General features: G+C 45.1%; 1 protein-coding gene and 1 long non-coding RNA gene across 2 annotated transcripts; one reads left to right on the top strand and one right to left on the bottom strand.

Annotated features, from left to right (window-relative positions):
* Positions 1 to 61: 61 nt before the first annotated feature.
* LOC112891365 (serine carboxypeptidase-like 26) lies at positions 62 to 4,485 on the bottom strand. The gene is made up of 10 exons (XM_025958205.1): positions 3,805 to 4,485; positions 3,247 to 3,354; positions 3,054 to 3,149; positions 2,885 to 2,977; positions 2,054 to 2,139; positions 1,433 to 1,708; positions 1,147 to 1,289; positions 786 to 881; positions 467 to 572; positions 62 to 370 (listed from the first exon to the last, which is right to left on the bottom strand). The coding sequence occupies exons 1-10, from the start codon at positions 4,103 to 4,105 to the stop codon at positions 224 to 226; spliced, it is 1,452 nt and encodes a 483-aa protein (XP_025813990.1). The 5' UTR covers positions 4,106 to 4,485; the 3' UTR covers positions 62 to 223.
* Positions 4,486 to 6,137: 1,652 nt separating this feature from the next.
* On the top strand, positions 6,138 to 11,496 carry LOC112891366. The gene is made up of 3 exons (XR_003228541.1): positions 6,138 to 6,251; positions 6,339 to 6,555; positions 11,231 to 11,496. It is a non-coding gene; the product is annotated as an uncharacterized LOC112891366 (long non-coding RNA).
* The last annotated feature ends 12,637 nt before the right edge of the window (positions 11,497 to 24,133 follow it).

Below are 24,133 nucleotides of genomic sequence, written 5' to 3'. Positions count from 1 at the left end.
GAAAATTGCAATGTTCTGGTCAACGAGAACTTCCAAAAAAGGCAGCAGGAAATACAAGATGTGACTAGAAGATTCATATTCAATAGGAATAATCAGCCCCCAATGAAAATTAGCCCTTCTTACAAACATGTTTCATTGTTCTCCACTTCTGCACTTATGTTCCAATCCTTGACAATTGTTTTTTGAAAAAAAATAGCCCTCATCGCAACCCTAGACATTCTTGTCATCTGTGTGTGGGAAGCTGTTTGCCCAGGAGGAACGTGTCAATAAGCGCGAGCCCTTCTTCTGGTTTGTTGAGGGGCACCAAATGGCCAGCTCCTCTGATTGTCACCATTGTCATACCATGGTACTCCACAAATCTTCCCGCAACCTAAAATATCGTATATCCTCCACATTACTTGTGTTTACATTCAGAGACTAACAAATGGTATCACGGTAACAGTGGAAAAATTTCAGAACTTCTGACCTGTTTGTTCAGGTACCAAGGTTGCCACTTTGTCTTGATAGGCAGGCCCAGGGCTTCCACACAATACCGTGATCCTATCACTGGGACCCTACCATCTGCATCTCCACTGCATGGATGATGGACACAGTTATTATCGAGTCACCATCACTGATATGAGATCTACTTTAAAAGTTTGAGCAATCCGAGATAAGAATCATTATGTTTAAGAAAGGTTACGGCAAGTCCCTTTTCAGAGGAAAATATCTGTACATGGATAGGTAAGAACAAGGTGTATTTTGCATTGGTAGGAGAACTGAGAAATGATTAAGAGGAAGCATACCTGTAAAGCCAGACTCTCAATCCGGCTTTGATGAGCTTAGAGTAGATGGGTAAGATGGAAAGTACCGAAAAATTGTATGACCTTAAAATTGAGTCACTGCGTGATACATGAAAAATTAGAATTAAGTCAAATTCGCACTCATATGTACCTGTGGCTAATTTTTCCAAATAAATTACAAAGTCAAACCATGTCAATATTTCCTTAATTATTCTTCTTACTGTAATGACATGCAGCTCTCTTGCGTCGTTCAAGGAAAAAAATCCTAATTACTACTTTGTTCAACTCTGAATGGAAAATAATAAATTTATACAGATTGCTGCTATGTAAAGACTTCTGTCACAACAATTTGAGGCTGATTCACCTGCAAACTTGCCATTTTCGAGTTCCACTGACATTTGCATGGAATGCTCTCTGCACATCTTCCTTATTGAAGTACCTCTCCGCATATGAGGAATAGCATGGGTCATATCCTGAGAACATCCTAATCCTACGCCTGAAATGTTCCTACCATATATAAGAAAAGGCATCACGATTTCAGAAGCAGTATATACTTTTAGTTTTATAAGCTAACTGTTCCTCACCTGCCTCTCTTAATACAAAGATACACATCTCTCCTGCGCGCTCGAGAAAAAAAAATTGTTCCTCACCTGATCGTTAGCTGTAAGTGCTCGATCAACAGCAAGTACTGCTGATGACTGAGGAAGATTGCATCTGGGTGCATAGATGTTGTAAATGTCGATCTCGTGGTATTGGCTGAACACAGTGCTCATGGCTTTATCACAATCATCAGACCAGTTTGAAAGTCTGAAGTCACACACCTTCTTGATGCGCTCGTAAATTTCGTCTGACACTACTGCGTGGCTCCAAGCATATTCAGCTAGCCCCTTTGAGTCGCAGTAATCATCAGTTAGTGGATTACCAACCTACATTGGGAGAATCCATGTGTTACAACTTACAACACGTCAAGTTCTGAACTTATTTAGTAAGAGCTGCACAATATTTTTGTATAATAATTTCACATTTCAATGAACTGTTTCCTCAAAGTGCAGCAACCTTTACAGTTACAGAAAAGTAGGAATGCCTTTTTTGGGTAATTTTACTGATACAAGTACATTTGCACGAAATAGTAAATGTTTCTCTCCTAAAGCACAAAATTGTTGTCCGCTTGTTAGCTACCATAACAGTGCCTTATAAGTCAATTATCAAATAAAAATAAAAGGACAAGGCCAAATCAAATAGTCAAAGGATGCTTTTCTCTAGATTCTCACCATGAAACCTTTAAGGTTGATATATGGGCTGTCCTTGTCTTTGTTCCTATCATGGACAAGTTCAGCAAGTTGTGGAACATAGTGACCTGCATTGATTCAAAATTCTTTTTGAGTGACGCACAGAAGAAAAAGGGAACATTATTTTGCTCCACCAATTTGTGCCGTTGATAAGATACCATGGAAAATGGACATTTTTAGCAATGCCATACATACTCTAAGGGCTACTGATGCAGTATAAAGAAACCTTAAACTCCTTTCTCTTAGAAAAAAAACAAGGAATCTGAAACCTGCGGTAATGAAGTTTTTTTTCTTTTGGAAAATGAGATGTCACCAAAAACTAGTACACTTTTACGAATAATTACAAGGATTACTATTTTCCTGATTTTAAACACCATTCATTTCTACATGGTAACATGCACATTATTCTTTGTATAGCACCGAAACTTTGTGAACTGGAAGAGTATCAGTAGTCCAGTGTCTGTTCTCTCAAAATAAGTGTCTATGTTGTCCTCTATTATACGCATGAACAAATTTAATAGCTTCTAGGAAATTACCCAGATACGTTAATATCTTGATATGCTTCTTTATTTACGGTTATAAAATACATAAAAATTATTATTAGGGATCAAATTGTCAGAACAGTTTCCTGATTTCAATTGGTAGCATACTGAAATTCTAGATTTTGACGGTGCACCACGTTAAGTAGCACTAGAGAACAGGATCTTGATGGGAATTATCTTTTTTTTTTGAGAGAAAGTATATAGAATGTTTTTCTTCATTGATATACAAGAACAACAACCATATAGCATTGTAGCTCATGGCAAGAAGTACCTGCATAGCTCTCTCCAGAGATATAAAATTCACGGCCCTTGTACTGTGGAAACCTCTTGAACCAATTTACCAGGAAGTTGTATGCATCCTCAGCTACAAAAGCGAATGTATAACATTGTGAAACAGTAACGAGTTAGACATAAATTCCCTAAATATCACTGAAAATTACCTACGAAGGCGTCATCCAGTTTGGTCAGGTCAGAGGATGTGTTGGTGTAGGAGAAGCCGACCCCAACTGGAGACTCCAAGAAGAGCAAGTTGGCCTCTGCCCAAGAACAATAACGGATACAGCAAAAAAATTGTTCTTATGCTTGATGAAATTGCAATGATCTTAAGCACAGAAAAAAAATTGTTTCAGGCACCTCTGTTCCATGCAAACTTGTTGAACTTAAGCTCTGCACCGTAGCTGGTGACCCTGAGAGGCCCCAACTCAGAAGCAGCTCCATACCCAACTGACGAGCAACCAGGTCCTGCATGTTGGGCACATATTTTACTGCACTAATTTTTTTTGAAAGGAATTACCGCACAATTTTTTCTTGCACAATGCAGAGAGAATAGCAGGAAAAGATGGTATATGATTAACTGCAAGTACAGTAAGATAATTTGCACAAAAAAAATTCATAGGACATGCCATTGAACTTGAGCAGAGATTAAGGATATATAAAAATAAAAGGTGCTCCAGGTCCAGAGCACTGCTACTCTGCTTCACTAACCCCCATGATGAATGATCCCCTGCACATTGCAAGCTCACTAGTGTAGGACTGAAGCCATAGCAAAAATAAAGTACTAAGAGTGAACCAAACACAAAGAACACTGCCAGCTCTTTTGCTCTGTCATTCATTGTGCATGGGATTATGGGAAAGTTAAACAACATAGTAAAAAATGTAAATAAAAAAGAAAAAACGAGTTGAAGCAACAACCTCCATTGAGCCAGAGCAGGAGAGGCTTTTTCGCCGGCGACGCGTGGGCCTCGAAGAACCAGTAGAAGAGCGCCCTCCCGTTGCGCTCGTTCACGGTGACGTACCCGGCGAACTGCGACACCGGCGGGCGCGGCGGCTGCCCGGGGAGGAACCGCACCCGGTCGCCCTCCTGCTGGCTGTTACCCACAGCCGCTGCGTGGCAGCACAAGGTCTGGAAGAAGAGGAGGAGGACAGCAAAGCTGAATTGCTGGCGCTTGGACGAGGACGACCGGGGAAGAAGACGCGCTGCCATTGTCGCCATTCGAGCATGTGAGGCCGGGAGAGGAGGAGGAAGACAAGGGTCAAGAACTAGCAGAGAGACGCATGTGCAGCAGGGGATCAGAGGACGGCAGCTTCTCGGCCTAGGGGCTCACCGGCTCACAGTCAGCAGCTCGAAGTGTGTGACGGTGAGGTCATGTGAAGAGGATGGCGCCTGCCATTGGAGGGGGCGCCTCGGAGGAAGGATCACGGCACGGCGCGGCACGGGTTTGGTTGCGGGTGCAGGGAGGGAAGATAGGGATAGGTGGTGGCGCATGTGAGCGCCGGATAACCATTTTTATTTGCTGCCGCTGCGCTCCAGCCGAGGGCATCTTCCACTGCCGGCTGCCTGCATCTGCGTGACCGTATCCCAGGGGCCTTGGCACCACCCTCGCACGGATTCCTTCCTTCGATTGGGGTGTTCGATTGGTGTCAGTCGCAGAGGGGCCAAGAGAACGGGAACGTGACAAAAATGAATCCGTGCCACTGCAGCTGGGCGACGGGCCAAAGGACTGGCGTCTTTGTTTGGGCCTTATCATGGGCTACGGCCTAGATTACCTGCCTGTCTTTCCGTTCCATTGGGCCGCACCTGGAACAATGAATGATTCACCAATATCATCATTCTTGCAGTACCTTTTTTTTCTAGTAGGTGGCGAAGTAATAATGATGTTTCTGGAGCTCTGAAATGATGTTTCTGTAACTCATGACCACAGTCCTTTTGTTATAGAATTAACATGAGGTTCAGTCCTTGAGTGTTCGTCATGCATGCTGAATTGCTGATTGATGGCTAATTAAGATTTAAATTTTTTTTTCGCTTTTTGAATTCATTTTCGCCACGCTCTAGATTCTTTGTCCAAGTCTAATCTCCACTGCTACCGGCATACTCCACTCAACTGTCTTAACCGGACAAATTACTTACCCTCTAAACCGTTCAAAGTAGGCTTTGATTTGAGAGGGTGGCGCTAACATGGCAGTGGTGTCAGCGCCACCATGAACTAAATTGACTTGGAACAGGTAGTTGTCCGGTTTTGCTAGTTGAGGTGTACATGTATCTAGCATTGCATTATAAGTAGGGAGAAATAGATTCTAAGACAAGGTTTACAAAATCCAAATACACTTAGGGCCTGTTTGGTAATAAACCCCTAATAAGTTTTTTTATCCAAATATGAGAGTTTATTGGTGAGGCTTATGCCCATAAGTCCCATAAGCCCATAAACCTCTCCAAAGGATGCTTATGGAATTTATTTTGTGTAGATCCTATAAATATCTCTCACCTTAGCTTATTATAAGCTCTTACAACCAAACGTTATTTTGAGTTTATAATAAGCCCCTCCATGTGAGAGGGTTATGGATTTATAATAAACCCCTCCAAACCAAACAGGCTTTAATTGTTCATTGATTAGGAGAACGTGTAGAATAACTTCTGCGCAGCAACTAATTACCGAGTTCTTAAAAAAAAACTAGTTAACGTAGGTTAATATGCTGAATGCTGTATGGTTTCCCAGCTGGTTTGTGGTCCTAAAACATGAATTATCAAGGCAACAGTACCAGTATAGTATTCCAGCAAGAATCTTTAGCCGCTGAAACACACCAAGCAACAGTAACATACACGCATCTAATATTTCAAAAGAGACCTGCAGGCGGCCATGGAAATAAAACAATTCTCCCCGTGTTAAGGGCATGTTTGGAACGAAGGAATAGAAAATACAGGAAAGAAAAAAAACTAGGAATAGGATTATGGTGTAGTAGCAAAATAGAGGAAAGGAAAAACACGGGAATGGATTGAAACAGGTGTTTGGAACGCAGGAACTTTAATCACAACAATAGGAAAATATGTTAGTAATAAAAACACATTACTGCTTAAGGATAGATTAGTTAATGTTAATATTTTTTTAACCCTGCCGTAGGAGGGCTCTTTAATTGGTTCGATATATTGTGGCCCTCTTCGGTACGTCGAGCCTTTCTATTTTATCCTTATCTCTTCATCTGTTGTTATCTAGGCATTGCCCTGCCCCTGTCTAGCTCTCTCGGTCGCTCCCGGTGCTGCCCCCATCTCATCTGTCATTTGTCATCTCTCCCCTCACGCCAAAGCTATGGAAATACGATTGGAATTAGCTAGCTAGGCAGGTTACGGTTGAGGCTTGTAGAAGGTAAGGTGTTGTTTGCGTGGTTTTCTTTTTTTCCCCTGGTTATAGCTTTCTAGGGATATAATCTTATATTTTCTACGTTAAAAAAAGTTACGGTTGAAGCTAAGGGAGCCACAGCAACCGGCACTGGAGGACGGCGCAGGCTGGTAAAAGGTCAGGGCGGCCAGGCTGCTAAGGAGGACAGTTGCCCAGAGCAGGGGACCGCGGCACCAACGCCGGCAGCCTGATTCGGTGCCTCCCATGGCGGGAGGAAGGAGAGAGCTCGGAAGACAGCAGTCAGCAGACAGCAACGGTGGAGAAAAAAACAGTGAGAAGATTATTTCACTTGGCTCCGAGTGGATGCTTTTTTTTCCTGTGAAATGCACATGGATGGTTTCCTTTCCTCTGGAATGGAAGTCTGCAGTCCTTTGTTCCAAACACAATCACACAATTCCTTTCCAAAGGAATGAAAAACTCCAAAATTCCTGTGAAAAACCTTTGATCCAAACTCTAGCCGTATGCAACCATCCAAAACTTGAAACCAGACCCACGACAGGCATCTGCAGGCGCACGCTTTCTTAATACTACGGTTTCAGCAAATTATTGCCCTGGTAGTGATAGCCCAAACAGTTAACATAGTTCACATGCTAAAGTTAAGCTTAATTATGGTTTTAGAATGATAGAGCTTAATTATTCGAAGACCTGTGAATAGAAATCGTTAGATTAGTCAGTCATAACTCAATGCATATGGGTGCCTCATGCAAAGAGCAAGATAGTCACTATCATCATTCTGATTTAGTAGGTACCGTTTTGGACAGCAACATAAACATAATCTTAACTACACTGAACTTTGCCGTTTGTTCACCATGAAGCTGTGCATGTAGTTTGATCAGAAAGGTCCCTACAAGTAAACATTTTGCAGAATTGAACCCAAACCGCTAAATCACAAATATTATATATGATGGCAGTTCATATTGTTAACATCCGTCAACCGAACTCTATATTCCTGAATCTAGATGAATTTATTGGTCTTGCTATTTATCCGTTGAGCATTTTCCTTAATTTGAAAAAGTAATTTATGTTAATTAGATTTTTTTCAGTTTTTCTTAAAAAAGGAACTGTTGGGCCCACATCTAAACTTCACGTTAACACAAAAGAATTCGCTAGAGCCGATGATTATTAACACAATCTTAGAAGCAAAACCATAAGCATTGTATTGCATCATATAGAAAATAACAATTTCTAATTTATATATAACTCAAGTATTGTAAAACACACAAGTTCATTGAAATGTGTTTTGTGCTTACACTACCTTCAGCTATGCTTACGTAAATATTTTGAACATTAACATTAATGTCAGCCACAAATATTCAGGAATACAAGTCATAAATACTTTAGGTCATTAGGTTGATCAAAAATTTGATAAATGAATTAGGATGGCATTCCACATAATTAATTTAGGAGGAAATTGACTACAATGGCATGTCATGGTAATTAATCAGCTGATCCAAAATTGGGTACCCATTTGCATCTCTACAAATGACTAGCATAAAATTTTTATCATAAAATAATCCAGAACAAGATAATTTTAATGCACTTGCATAGCAGAGCTATATATATATACACACACACACACACACACACGTGTGTGTGTGTGTTGGGGGCTGTGTGTGTGTGCGTTGAAAAGGACCTCTGTGTCAAACCGAATTTCCATACTAAGATGGAATATTATGTCAACGGTCATCACTTTACTAGAGAAAATGCTATTAAAAAACTAACGAACCAGAATATTATGATACACTATATCTTACCTCATTAAAACCAGCGGTGATAATTGACATCACCGCTAGTTTGTATCACGATCCGGCAGTACCGTCGTAACACCCGCCACCCTCCCTTTTTCCCTCCCTCTCATTATTCCTCTCCCAGTCTCCTATCTCCTTCTCTCTCCCCCGCACTCTCTCCCTCGCAGCTCCCTCCCCTCCCTCTCCTCCCTTCTCTCCCCCGCCACCCCTCTCCTCCCTCTTCCCCCACCGCTCCCTCCCCTTCCTTTTCTCCCCCGCCGCCCCTCCCATCCCTATTCCCCCGCAGCCACCTCCTCCGCCACTCACTCCTCTCCCGCCACCACCTCCGCCGCTCCTCCCCAAATGCAGCTGGCGCGGGGTCGTGGATCAGCCGGCGCGCGGGGCATTCAACACTGGGAGCGGCAACGCGCAGGGCCACCAGCATGGGGGGAGGGGGCGTGCGGGATCAGCGGTGTCGTGGAGCAGCAACAGTGCTGGCAAATCGGGCAGCACCGCAAAACTTGTGGAAACAATTCATGAAAATTTTGGAAAAGTTTGAAGAGAGATGCCGCAAGCTGCACGGAATATTGGTAGATTTCCCCTTAGAGTATTTTTCAAGATTTATAAATCCATGAAACAGATAATCTAGGACTGTTTTAATTAAACATTGAGCAATGTGATTGAAGTCGAGGATTTAGATAATTAATCTAATAAAATTATGAATAGATAGAGAATCAACCAATATGAGCAAGAGATAACCAATCTTAAACAATTCTGAACTATGCTAAGTTTTAGTTCCAAGCATGATAGTAGATAAAACAAATTTTCTTTCAAAGTATCTTCAAATCACCACCGCAGTCTGACTCTCGAATATTGACCGTATTACTGGATAATAGATCTTGTTACGATCCTATCCTTCTACGCGAGAAGTTATTATAGCATGAATATCAGGCACACATCGTACTGTTATGATAGATCAGACGTGCAAATCTAGTCACCATGACAATAAGAACCTCCTATGCAATCTACATCGCTCCTCCCCTCCCCTTCCTTTTCTCCCTCGCCGCCCCCTCCCATCCCTATTCCCCCGCCGCCACCTCATCTGCCGCTCATTCCTCCCCTGCCACCACCTCCGCCGCTCCTCCCCAAATGCAGCCGGCGCGGGGCATTCAGCGCGGGGAGCGGCAACACGCGGGGCCACCAGCGGGGGGGGGGGGGGGGGGTGGGGGGGGGGGTGGGTGGGTGCAGGATCAGCAGCGTCGTGGGGTAGAAACAGTGCTGGTAAAAAAATTTTAATGGGCAGCACCGTAAAACTTGTGGAAACGATCATAGATTGAAATAAGCAAACTCATAATAATAAAAATCATACCTTTGATGAGTCGCTAGTGAGTCAAAACTCATGAATTATATAACTTTGATAATTTTTTCATCTCCAAATCACCACTGAGATCATACCTTTGATCTGTTGATCGTAGTTCCAGAAATCCAACGTGATTCTTCCTCTCAAGGTGAAAACGTTGGCTAGGGTGGTGACTACATTGACTAGAGTTTAGCCTATGCTAAATTGCTAACCTCTAGACAACTGTACAACCCTCTGCTTTCTAGAAAGGTACCCCTCATACTCCTCTGCTTCTCTGCAGCAAATGTGTCGAATGGATTGGTCAGATGTCATATTGATTGAGGGGGTTATTTATACTTTGATGAGACCATAGTCCAAATATAGCAACATGAATGAGCAACGGAATGCCTAAGGCCGATTGGCTTAGAGGGCCTAGGCTGATCGGCCTGGCTTCCTTTTTGCCTCCTAAGCTTGTTGTCGCCACCAAGTCTCTTCCTGATCTTCTATATATCTCTTGTCACTTGCATGTGGACCTGGCTCATTGATTCTTCGTGATATGAATGGATCTAGATAGCCTTCCAATTATCAAGCTTACTTTATCTTGATTCCGAGATTAACTTGACAAACTACTGGATACTTAGGGCAAGTACATTGGAGCCGTCCAATAGGCGGTCTCATGCAATGCCACATCATCTTAGAACGACTGAACAGACAATCTCTGCTGCTTTTATTGTCTTGTAGCAGTACCATATCCCTTAATTAAGAAGTCAAATTTCAAAGCCTAGACATGAAATGCAAGCAAGTGAAGTCTAAATCAAACAAAGTTTAATCCATAGGTATCAACATATGTAGTGAATCTTTGGCCCAAATACATCCAACAAAGGTCAAATTACCCTTCATTTTGCAAATTTAACAAAAACATATGTAACATGATTTTTAGGAAATACATGAATTGGTGCTTGCGTGATACTACTAAAAACGATTTGTAGCAATGCCCCGATTTTTTTCCAGGATCGGATCAAAATGTAACCCGCTCCTACAAGAGGAGCAGGGTTACTGTAGCAATTGATCCGCCCCTGAAAATGCATTTGTAGGGGCGGATGATGCCATCACCCGCCTCTGAAAATGAGCCTCATTTTTGGGGCGGGTGATGGCGTCACCCGCCTGTGACACCCGGTCCAACTTGGATGTGGTCCAGTAGTGGCCCATGTGTGTTATGTGCACATGTTTAGTACCACCTAGTTGAGTAAAGATGGAGCCAACTTATAAGTTTTTATCCTACAACCATAGCACCTTCGGGTTGATCCTTTTACACGAAGCGAGAATGAAAGTGTAAACAGAGTGCTACGTGTATGCGGGCCTGCCCCTCGGAAGGCTGGGCTGTGCGGCGTTGGAGGACGGGATGTGACAAATGGTATCAGAGCTGACCCTCGCGGTTGCACGTACGGGTCAGTGTGCGGGCATATGGCGCATGGCCCGTGTGGTCCCTGCTGGGACACACAACATGGCATATGGCGCCAGCACTGGGCGTGCGATCGTGCGCTAAGAGGGGATGTTCTTGTATATGGTTCAGTGTGCGGGCATATAGCGTATGGCGCGTGTGTGTCCAAATAGGACAAACGACATGACATATAGCGCCGGCACTGGACGTATGGCAAGGTCCTTTGAAGGGGGGGTGGTTTATGTGATACCTGGCTCAATTTGGATGTGGCCCAGTAGTGGCCCATGAGTGTTGCGTGCACATATTTAATACCACCATGCTAGTTGAGCAAGGGTGGAGCCAACTTTTAAGCCTTTATCCTCCAACTATAGCACCTTCGGGTTGACCCTTTTACACGAAATGTGGATGCAAGTGTAAGCAGAGTGCTATGTGTATGCAGGCCGCCCCTTGGAAGGACTGGGCTGTGCGGCGTTGGAGGACGGGGTTTGACACCGCCCCAAAATATATCATTTACAGGGGCGCGTGACACCACCACCCATGCCTAAGAATGGGGTTAGTTTTCAAAGGCGGGTGATGGCGTCACTGCCTCTACAAATGTATTTCCAGGTGTACCATAGAAGATGAGAATTATAAAAGCAAGCATAAGAAAAGACGACAAGCCAGAGACATACAAGGATGGAGAATCGCAAATTGTTACCGCTTAAATATGTAGCTAGTAAATTATTTTCAGATTCATGTAATCTCTCTAATATCTCGTGCATCCATGTATTTTGAATGGATTATATATATGAGACCTATTAATGACACTTGGACTCAATTTTTATGTTTTAGCCTCAATACTTATTGATGAAATTCCTATATCCATATAGGAGACTGAAGTATATTTGATTTATTTTCTATTTTGTTTTATTGATGGTTTAATTTTCACTTAGGTGCAACACACACTCTCTAAAGAAATATGAATATATATATTAATGATACTTTGGACTTAATTTTTCTCGAGTTCTATAAGTCACAATAGTCTTAGAGTACAATTTCAAAATAAAAAACAATTTTAGAAAAATAAAAAAAATCATTTATAGGGGTAGGTGGGAGCCCCTACAAATACATTTCTAGGGGTGGGTGGCACCCCAACCGCCCCTAGAAACATATTTGTAGGGGTGGGTGGCGCCCTTACCCACCCCTACAAATTATTTTCAAATTTAATCTAAAAATTAGATTAAATCATAAAAAATAATCACACATCAAAAAAGGTAAAATTTGTACACTAAGATTTTGTGACCCATAGAATAAGCAAAAAATATGCAAAAGCATATTTCAGTATATTTAATACTTAAGGGTGTGCAAACTTTAAATTATGGCTTGAGTTGTATAAGATACTAGCATGGGTGAGCCATACATTATTATTTCCACACTCTTAACCATTATACGTGTTGAAATATGGTTGTCATATTTTATTCTAGTTCTATAGGTCACAATATCCTTAGCGTACAAATTTTATTTTTTATGTGTTTTGCTATTTTTCTGAATTAAATGAATTTATAGAATAATTTTGAAAATTATTTTCAGGTGCGGGTGGGGCGTTGCCCGCCCCTGAAAATCATTTGTAGGGGCGGGTGACGCCACCACCTGCCCTTAGAAATCAATTTGTAGGGGCGGGTGGGGGCGTCACCCGCCCCTACATGTAGATTTCCATTTCTAAGGGCGGGTGTGGCGTCAGGTGCCGCTACAAATGATTTCTAGGGGCAGGTAGGGGCGGTACCCGCCCCTACAAATTGCTTTCTATATATACAAGCCGGTGCTAGGACTTAGCAATTTTTCCGATTCGCACTCCCTGCACCGTGAGGCTGCCGAAATTTCGAGCTCTTGCCCGCCGCCGCGCGCCGTCCTCCCCAGCGGCCCTACGATCCCATTGCTCCTCCCCGCTGGCCCTCTGTCCCGCGGCAACCTCCTTCGCGACAATCGTCCCGCGCGGATCTGGCGGCTGCAACCCTCCCCAACAGCGCCTCCCTTCTCGCCCGCCTCCTCACGCCGCCGCCTCGCCTCGCCGCACCCTGCCCCCTCCTCCTCCTCATCCTCCTCTCCGCAGATCTATGGCCACTGGTCTCGGCGCCTCCTCCATGCGCGGCCTCCTCCTCCGACGCCTTCTCCTCCAGCGGCGCCTCCTCCTCCTCCCGCGCGGCGCCATCCCTCCCGATCCACCCGTGTGGCCGGCGCTTTGTCCTCCTCCCTGCTACCGCGCGCCTCCCCGCCGTAGCCTGTCCCCTTCCCACCACGCACTACCCATGCCTCCTACTCCCGCCGGCCCAAACCAAGGTTCTTGATTTTTTTTTCATTTTTTCCATTGTGAATATTTATTGAAATGTTTAGGGTTTAGGTTTCGTTATATCCATTTTCACTTTATTTGATAAGTCAATAGTTAGTGAAAAAAATGTGACATTTGAATAGTTAGTGAATTATTGTATAGTTATTGAAAAATAGTGAAATGTTAGTGAATTTGTGAATTCATTTGAACGATGGTTAGTTCTTTTCTTTTGAATGTGAATTCATTTGAATTCTCTCAAGAATTAGGGTTTAGAAATAGTGAATGTGAATTCATTTGAACATAAGGAATTATAGTTCTTTTTTCATTTATTTAATTTATTTGACACTCTAATGATGTATATAAGGATCTATTTTTGAAACAAATTGCTTGGCCTCCTTTGGACCCTTCTGAGAAAGAAGAGAGGCACCAAATCTTAGAACTGATTTGGTGTTCTCCCTTCTTTCTGAGCGAAGGTCCAAGGAAACTCAATTTGTTTCCTAATCAGTCAATTTGTTGAGATGCGTATTGAAAATGAACTGAAGAGTGTCAAACTAATTCTGTTGACTTGTGCATTCAATTATGTTTCTATTTATTAATGTGCATTCAATTTAGGGAACACTCTTTATTAGGGAACATTATTTAAAAAAATGTAGATATTAAAATGAGTATATACAATGGGAGTATGAAAAAATATAGATATGAAAATGAGTATATCTAAAAATAGATATTAGTTGAGTATAGTAGAAATTTTTTATTTTTAGAATAGAAGTATACACTTATGGAGGGATTATTAATGGTTAATGACTAATTAATGTTTATTATTTTTTATATTAGTTGATGTAGTTAGATTTAGTTTATTATTATTTTGTACATGTGATAATTTTCTTAGGTGCAGGTAGCTGTATATTTAGTTCATAATTGTTATAGTGTATTGAATTTTAGACTGTAATTACATATTCTGAAATGAATTATTTTGACACTCTAATGAGTAACTATTTAATCCGTAGAAATGGCTTTGCAGCATGATGCATTAGAGCATCGTGCGTATGTTCGGGCGTCGGTACGCAATCATTTGCAGCGCACCGGACATTCTCTTGAGTTCCGCGGGTAAGAACGTCTTGGACTTGTTCAGGGTCGTATTCATCGTTGGATTAAGAAAGAATTTGATTTCCACACACTACGTAATGCAAGACACAAATTTGAGCATGAATTTGATATCGAGTGGCATGATACGGATGATGATCGTGACTTGATGGCTCGACGTAATGCGAGGCGCGAAGCGTCGGGGGATGGCAGAAATTGACCGTTCAGTGTCCAGAGTTTGCGAGGTGGTTCACGAGGCATCAGTCGATACGTTTCATGAGTAGTTTGTACTAGCATGTAGCTTATTCGGTATTTTAGACATTTTAATTAATCATGTTGTGTAATGGATAATTTAGATCTTTTAATTAATTATGGTGTGTGATGGATATTTGGACCTTTTAATTCTGGAGATTGTTGAATAATTTTGGACCTCTTAATTTATTATTCATGTTGTGTGATGGATTTTTTAAATACCATATTGTGCAATGCAGATGGACCGGCAGTAGATGACATTCGATCGTGCATGAGCTTGATAGATCAAAATTGGCGGGAAATAAAATTTTAAAATATATCGTGAAATAGATTTGAAAAATTTAAATTCAAATTAGTGAAATTTTAGACGGGAACGATGTTTCTAGGGGCGGATCATGCCCTGATCCGTCCCTGGAAATCAATTTTCAGGATAGCCCATGGCCCGCTTCTGCAAACAGCTATTTTAGCTGCGAGAAGTAGGAGCGGGTACCGCACCCGGTCCTACAAATATTATTTTAGCCGCCCTTAAAATTTTTTCCCATAGTAGTGTGAGGCAACTAGTTTGATATCACCCTAGATGTACACACACTAACTAACTAGGTACCATTTCCCCTAATGAAATCGCTCCAAATCATAGTCAAAGAAAAGTTCACAAAAAATAGGTTAAAAAACAAATTAGAGATCTAGAAGGATAGGAGTCTAGCATGAAATTGATCTTTGGATTATATTAGCTCAAGATGTATAATTTCTAGCCACTCATAGCACTATTCAAAGCATGGTGATAAAAAGCATAAATCGAAGAGCCTCTCACTCTCTAGCTCTAGACAAAGATCTCACCGATGTTGATGTGAGTTTGACCCACAAAGGACCTGCCACCTTTAAGTCTTTCAAGCTCCCTTTCATTTCCCTTCAACTTGGACTTGCTATCATCACCCTACTTGACTTGGCTGACAATCATCTTCATCACCATGTTCGCATTATGTCTTCACCCACTCCACGTGAGAGATGTGGATCACCTTTAACTCCGACCATCCTTGTATGATCCCTCGGTGCCAAGCCTCAACGCACCCTTAGGCACCGTGTGGTCATAGTAGCCAAGCCTTCACCTGCAAAAGCTCCGATTGTTTGCTTTGGATTGTGAATTATTGAAAGCCGGACTGCAAAAGTTGTATATCCAAAAGCTAGTAGCTATTTGGCAAACTAGATCGTGGATTATGGCTTCTTTCTCTCTCACTCACTTACATGTGGGTCATACTATCTTTTTCCTCACATATATCTCTTTCTCTTCAAGTATAGTCATGGCTTGGAATCCGTGGCCCCTCGTTGTCTCCTTGCGGTCTTGGTTCAATCAAAGAGAAAAAAAGGGATTATCCACAATTTGTTCCCTCTTTTTTCTCTATTTTTTCTTCCATTCCTTGCACATATGAGGATATCAAGGGACACTATCAGACCCGGGACTACGGGACTGTAAACATAACGTAGTTCAAAAAGGATTAAGAGATCAAACAGGATTAAGAGATAAGGCTTGTCCTATCTCTTATTTGTGTTGTACTCTACTCGCATGCGAAGTAGGACTAGTCAGTACAGAAGGAAACTACTAGAGTTGTACTCGAGTACGATTCCTTGGCTAGTATCGGATTAGGATTCATGTAACCCTATCCTCTCGGATATATAACGGGGGGCAGGGACCCCTTCAAAAGAGAACATCTACACCCAAGGCAATACAAACCACCATACAGGACGTAGGGTATTACACACATCGCGGCCCGAACCTGTCTAAATCTTGTGTTCCTTGCACCTTCAAGTTCCTGATCTCGGCATCTCCCAACCTAAACTTACCACCTTGGGTATACCCCTCGGTGGGCAGCTGGTAAAACACCGACAGCTGGCGTGCTAGGTAGGGGAGCGCATCGAAGATCCACTGGCGAACTCGATGGCATCATTCCAGTTCACCAGGTCAGTACCCTCTCAGGGCACGATGTTTGTTTTTGGCTCGTGGGTCTGCATCACAGATGGTGCGGGCAGTTTCCGTCGATTCCTCATCGACATGAAGCCGAAAACTCCCGCGGCGGGTTTTCATGGCGACCTCGACAAGTTCATCGATAATCTCGATGACCTGTCAATCCATGGATCCGCTACGAGGGCTGAGGAGGAGTCTGCTTTCGGCGCGACTCCATCCAGCGCTACAACAACCTTGCTTGGGTTGGACTCGATCCAATCTGAGGTCTCGCATAGCCGATCACGACTCGGTCTACGCAATTTGGCCACTGATCTTCAGGAGGCCAATATCTTCGAGTCCCTCTCCACATTGGTGAAGGACTTGAACTCTTTACTCCAACTCGAAAAGTCCGAAGCCACCGCACGTCGGGGGGCTGCGGGTTGTTTTGGTGCCAACGGTCTGATGATCACCTCTACCCCAGTGGGGCATTTCATACATTGAAAGGGCATGAAACTTTCTAATCTGCTCGAGGCCGAAGACCGACTTGTGGCACACCTCAAGCCTTTGCCTTTTCAGGAGGGCAAGCCATTAGCCACCGTGGCAGAGGAGTCGACCAAGCTAGTCGACGCGAGCTCTGATGAGCTCATCTCACGCCAGGTGCTGATGGCGGAAGAAGGCCAGGATGATGGCGACTTGCCCATCGTCGAATTTGATGCGGTATTTGAAGATGAGGCCACAGCCAACGTCGGCGACGAAAACGACGCCGATCGTGAGTCACGGAGGACCAGGAACAGAGCTCGCGCAGCCCGCCAAAGGAGGGTCAATGAGCGCATGCGATCTATGCATCGTGAGCTTGGCGCTGAATTCGCTGCCGTAAGTGAGCGGGGCTTCAGGACTCTGGTGGCCAACATCGCTAGGGTAACGGCTATACTCGAGCGCAGTAACGATCCAAACGTGAGTCAAGCACTTCGTTACGCATAGAGGGCTTGGATTCAGCTTGATCAACAAAACCCGGCATCTACCGTCAGGGAGGAGCGCGTGGGCGAAAGCCGGAGCCAGGCTCACAGTCGAACGGCAGGCGGCCGTGCTCGACATCAGGGCAGCAACATCAACGACAGCGCCTGCGGGAGTCAGGCCCCTGGCGGGAGGCAGCAGCCACCTCCGGGGGGTAACCCACGACAGGTAAATCATCGGCCTCCTCCAGAAGACCTGCGCCAGCGAATCAATAAAGGATGCGATGCGCGGTCTGTAATCAATACCAGGTGCAGAGAGCGCAAAGTAGCCAAGACAGAGGGTACTGACTACAGCGATCGTTTTCCATCTTTCTCCGCATGGTTTAGCAATTGCAAGTACCCTGAGGGTTTCAAGCCGATCGGCATCACCAAGTATGATGGCAAGCAAGCTCCTCAGCAATAGCTACGTTGCTACTCCACCACCATTGAAGTCGCAGGGGGCTCCAACATCACAAAGATCGTCTACTTTCCGATGGCTTTGGACCCTGTGCCACTCACGTGGTTGGAGAGCCTCAGCAACAACTCGATTGACTCCTGGGAGCGGCTCAAGAAGGTCTTCATCGACAAATTCCAGGGGGCGATCACTCACGCAGGTACTCGTCACGATCTTGCTCAATGTAAACAGGAACGTAACGAGCTCCTATGGTCCTATACACGCCGTTTCTTCGACGTCCGTGCTACTATTGTGAATATCTCGGAGGAAGACATCATTGACTGCTTCTACAACGGCATCACCGACCCAGGCATCTACAGAGACTTTGGGCAGAACATACCAAAAACTGTTGCAGGGCTTCGGTATATGATGCACGACTGGTCCGAGCAGGAAGAAAAGATGTGGGAGCGGTTCCCGAGGCGCAATGATAGCAGCCCGAGGCGTCCAAATGACAACCGCAACGACAAGATCCAGAGGGACTACTCGGGTCCGTCCCGAAAGCGCAAGCCAGATGATCTCGTCGCGGCTGTGGATCGTCCCTCGCGAGGCAAGAAAACAACGTGGGAGGAGTTCGAAAAGCTCCTGTAGAAGAAATGCCCATGGCATCCAGGTGCCAATCATGCGGCAATTGATTGCTACCACCTCCAGAGGGCATTTAGCAATCCTGGTGGCGGCAAGAAGAACAAGCCAGTGGACAAAGAACCTGAAGATGACGACCAAGGGGACAAATCGCACAACATGAAGTTCCAGGATGCCTCAAAGACCGTCAACGTCATCTTCGGGGGAGATGGAGACTTCGGCTCCAGGCGGGACCAGAAACTGCTTCTCCGGGAGAGCATGTCCGTCAAGCCGGCGGTACCACGACCACTCCGTTGGTCGGAGGTCCCCATCTCATTCTCCCGCGATGACTAGTGGACAAGCTTCTCGGAGCTCGGTAAGTTCCCCCTGGTCCTGGATCCGGTGGTGGTAGAAGTCAGGCTCACCAAGGTGCTCATCGACGGCGGGAGTGGTCTCAACCTCATCTTCGCCAGTACTTTGAGAAAGATGGGTCTGGACTTCACGGACATGCTGGTTCCAAGCAAGTCTCTTTTCTACAGCATTGTCCCAGGTAATGCGGCGCACCCACTTGGCACGGTGGTTCTTCCGTACGAGGGAGAACTACGGCACCAAGTTCATTAAATTCGAAGTTGCTAACTTCGAATCTTCTTATCATGCCATACTGGGCCGACCGGCACTTGCCAAATTCATGGTAGTGCCGCATTATGTTTATTTGATACTCAAGATGCCAGGACGAGGTGGAGTACTCACTCTCCGAGGCGACTTGAAGAAGTCATATGATTGCAACCAGGAGGCGATCCAGTATGCTTCAACTACGCGTGTGCCAGATGCTTCAGGGGAAGTACTCGCGGCCACGCAGCAGCTCTCCCAGGCCGGGCTGGAGATCCCTTCGAGAAAGGCCAACAAATCGAGCATCTAGTCGACCGGCGATGTGGCCCTCAAGTCGATCCAGCTCTAGGAGGGTGACTCATCCAAGACCGCCGTTATCGGCGCAGGCTTAGATGAGAAATAGGAACTCGCACTCGTCAGTTTCCTTCGGGCTAACCGAGACATATTCGCGTGAAAACCAGCGGATATGCCAGGGGTGACCAGGGAACTGATCGAGCATAGTCTGAATGTACACCCACAGGCTGTGCCCAAAAAGCAACGCCTTCGAAGGTTTGCTCATGACAAGCTTGAGGCAATTAAATGGGAAATAGCTAAACTCCTCGCGGCTGGCTTCATTAAATAAGTAATCCATCCAGAGTGGGTAGCTAATCCCATCCTTGTAACGAAAAAAAATAATGGATGGACAATGTGCGTTGATTACACCGATCTCAAGAAGCATTGCCCGAAGGATCACTTCGGGCTACCGCGCATCGATCAAGTTGTCGACTCGACGGTGCGTTGTGTACTCCTCTGCTTCCTTGATTGCTATTCGGGGTATCACCAGATCACGCTTAAGGAGGAAGATCAAATCAAAACCGCGTTCATCACCCCGTTTGGGACGTACGCTTACAAAACTATGTCTTTCGGGTTGAAAAATGCAGGAGCAATCTATTAGCGTGCGATTCAGATGTGTTTTGCTGATCAGCTGCACCGGAACGTTGAAGCCTATATGGATGATGTGGTCATCAAGACCAGGAAACCCGACGACCTGATTGCACGCTAGGAAGAGACGTTCAGCAGCCTACGCAGGTTTTGGTGGAAGCTCAACCCAACTAAATGCGTTTTCGGAGTACCATCAGGGAAATTGCTCAGGTTTATCATCAGCAACCGGGGAATTGAAGCCAACCGTGTGAAGATTTCGGCCATTACTGCTGTGGGGGCTCCGGCCACAATCAAAGATGTGCAGAAGCTAACAGGATGTATGGCAGCCCTGAACAGGTTCATCTCCAGACTCGGTTCTTCAAGCTCCTGAAACGCCAAGACAAGTTCCAGTGGACTGAGGAGGCCGAGCTGGCCCTGCAAGATCTGAAACATCACCTTCAGTCTCCCCCGGTCCTTACAGCACCACTGCCGGGAGAAGATCTACTACTCTACATTGCGGCGACAACTCATGTTGTCAGCAGCGCCATTGTAGTCGAGCGCAGCGAGGAGGGCCATGCGTTTGGAGTGCAGAGGCCCGTGTACTTCGTCAGCGAGGTACTCTCCAAATCTAGGGTATGATACCCGGCAGTTCAAAAACTTCTATATGCCATATTGATTACATCAAGAAAGTTGCACCATTAGTTCGACGAGTACAAGATCACTGTGATTACGGATTTTCTGTTGGCGGATATTCTTCACAATCAAGACGCCACGGGGCGTATATCAAAGTAGACAGTGGAACTGGGGGCTTTGTCCATCGACTTCAAGCCACGCACTGCAATCAAGTCTCAAGCTCTAGTCGATTTTATGGCCGAGTGGCGAGAGAACCAAGTCCCAACTCTAGTCGACAAGCCAGAGCACTGGACCATGTACTTCGATGGGTCCCTTAAGCTCGATGGCAGCGGCGCTGGAGTCCTATTTATTTCTCCATGGGGCGAACAACTGAAGTATGTCCTCCAGATCCTTTGGGAGGTATCTAATAATGAAGTCAAGTATGAAGCTCACACCGGATCAAGTCGTTGATTTGATCTCCGATATCTTGCATCGCTTCGGCTTCCTAAATACCATCATCACAGACCTGGGATCAAATTTCACAGCCAACCAATTCTGGGAGTTCTGTGAAAAACACGTGCATTGAGGTCAAATATGTCTCTGTTGCACACCCAAGGGCCAATGGTCAAGTCGAGAGGGCGAACGGCATGATAATCGAGGGCCTCAAGAAAAGACTCTATGATGAAAACAGCAAGAAAGGAGGAAAGTAGATACACGAGTTGCCACATGTTGTCTGGGGGCTCAGGACTCAGCCGTCCAAAGCCACAGGACAAACACCATTCTTCCTTGTCTACGGCTCTGAAGCTATCTTACCGGCCGACATCATGTGGAAATCTCCAAGGGTTGAAATGTACAATGAAGGCGAGGCGGATGAAGCAAGGCAGTTAGAGCTCGACTCTATCGAATAGGCTCGCTGCATCACTCTTGTTCAGTCAGCACGATACCTACAGGGGATCCGGCGATATCACGATCGCAACGTGAGAGAACGGTTATTCAGTATAGGAGATTTGGTCCTACGCCGCATCCAAGACGAGTCCGGCTTACACAAGCTCAACTCGAGGTGGGAAGGACCATTTGTCGTCAAACAGGTTATAAGACCGGGGTCGTATCGACTACAATACCCCGAGGGTCAAGACATCCCAAATTCTTGGAACGTTCAGAATCTGTTCAAGTTCTACCCATGAGAAAACGTATGGGGATAGCTGTTCTCCGGGCACCTAGGCGGCCTTTTTCTTCCGAACCAATTTGGAGGCTATGTGTCACAAAATTCGGAACGTAAATTTTTTCTGTTAACATACGGAGGCTACGGCCACGTTCATGTTTTATATGAATCGACTTCTTGCCATGACCTTTGATGGTCGTTTGCGATGACGATCGCGTTTTTCCCAGCAAGTTAGATCTGTTCGATCGGTTTATATCTAACTTGTTAGACGGGCTCACATGAGGAGCTATTTTGACTACACCCAGAGTCATTGCACTTAGGGTAGTTTTTAACTTCTTGCCATAAGCACGGCAGTCACGTGATGATGCTCGCGTTCTTTCCTAACTGGTTAGCCCTGCTCGATCGGGTTATATCTAACTTGTTGGACGGGTTCCTACTCGAAGCTACTTCGACTACTTCCAGGGTCGCCGCACCCGGGGTAGTGTCTACTATTTAGCCTTTGAACTTGGATGACAATTCAGAAGTCATAAGGCACATACAAGTGGAGACATCAAAGACAAATATATACCAGAAGAGTACTTAAAAACATCTCAATCATGTAGTATACTTTTTACTATCTTTTCTGCTACAGGTTGGGCTTCTTGGAGGTACTCGTTGAATTGTTCTTCAGAGCACTCTGCAGCCACACCCTGCGCGAATGCCTCTAGTCGAGCCTCCGGCTAAAAGGATTTTACGAAGCTAAGAGCATGGCTGACACACTGTTATTGCCATATTCTGGATGGAACAAAAGTGGGCCAGGGAGCAAGATGGGCCTAGGAGAAGGTTATGGCAAGCTTGCAGATCGGATCCCGTACGGGTGTTTGGGGCCAGTAAGGCCGTGTAAACTCAGATTTAGGCAGTTAGGATTCGTGTTGTGTTTGGTTAGGGTTAGTTAAAGAGAACAAGTCTACGGACTATAAATATGTACCACGAATGAACAAGAGAGAGAGAGATCATTCATCAACAACTCACGGCGCATCGCCTCCCCTGTCACAGGGTTTTTCATCAGGTAAGTGCCATGCGGCCCCGATCACGCTCTGCGTGATCAGGGGCGTATTGCCCTTGCTTGTTTGTTTCATATGTTGCTCGTTCTGAAGCCTTGTAGATGGCGAGTAGCATTAGTTATCATAGCGCGCATAGAGTAATGTTATTTTATTTGTATCGTGATCATGCTCTGTTCATTATTCTTGCGCGCTCCGTGATCATTGTGTCTGATCATGGATGCAATGGCCGGGCCTTGCTTTGTTTATATTGATAGATCCGATCTGTTATGGCTAGTTTCTATTTATTAGGGATTTAGTTCAATATGTGCACGATTAGGCCTTGCAAACGAGTTGAAAGTTCCGGCAGTATGTTAGTATCGGATCTTAGCCTGAGTAGAGGTTTCCTTAGGAATTGGCTCTTTAGCTGCTTTAAGGATCTCTGTTTAGGTTGTTTATTTCGATGCTTTGCGTATTCGTTAGGCTCAATCACGTGTAGGATGTTCCGATCGTGTAGTGAGGGCTTAGTTATCGTAGATTGGATTAGATTGATATCTATAGAGCAAGTTTTATCTCATTATTATATACGTACGTTATCTGTCCCGAAGATCCGATCCGGTATTGATGCAATCGGCTCTTTATAGCCGATACCGGGGAGGAGCGATGAGCCGATCACGGCTCGGACTAATCTTTGCAAGTGTCTGTGCTTACAGGAATCTCACGAATCACACCTTCCTGATCGGGTGCAGGATCAGGTGGCACGCCTAGCAACTCCAAGCCAGGGTGCGCGCCAGATCGCTGGGCCGTTGACCGAGGGACCGGGGCCCACCAGCCGTCCCGGAAGCCTCCCGCTCCTCGTGTTGCCTGTCGTTGCTCGCCGGTGGGTTTCGACCGACAACACATTCTGGCACGCCCAGTGGGACCTTCTTCATCGACTTCGTCATCGGCGTTTACATCATCTTCATCGACCTCGTCATCTTCGTCGACTCTGTCAGCAGTGGTCAGCAGGAAGTCAAGGGACGATCCGATCACTTACGAGGAACTCTCTGCTGAACATAAGCAGAGGTACGATGAAATCAAGACTCAGTTTGAAGCCGATCTCATCAGCTCTTTCGAAAGGACTCGCAGCCATGGTGTCAGGTGGAAGGGATTTTCACCTGAAGGTGCTCTTGATGGGGTAGACTTATCTATTCCATCTGAAGATCGTACTAGAGCGCTGCGTCAGGAAGTGAATTATGCGGTGGCTCATTCATTGCACCGACATTCGGAAAGTTTGGTTAATGCTTTCGAGCGAGTGGCTCTGCTTGTGGTCCAGGAGATTATGAAGCATCAACATTCCCCAACTGGACCTACCTTGGGGAGCCATAGAGGAGAATTGCCGTTCCAAACCAGACCACCGTTACCTTATACACTTGCAGCTGCAGAATCTCATGGTGCTCCAGCTTACGTGGTTTACA

Source organism: Panicum hallii, chromosome 5 (genome assembly GCF_002211085.1).
Source record: "Panicum hallii strain FIL2 chromosome 5, PHallii_v3.1, whole genome shotgun sequence".
NCBI classification, from domain to species: Eukaryota; Viridiplantae; Streptophyta; class Magnoliopsida; order Poales; family Poaceae; genus Panicum; species Panicum hallii.
The sequence above is the reverse complement of the archived record's forward strand: the minus strand, read 5'-3'. Positions and strand labels throughout refer to the sequence as shown.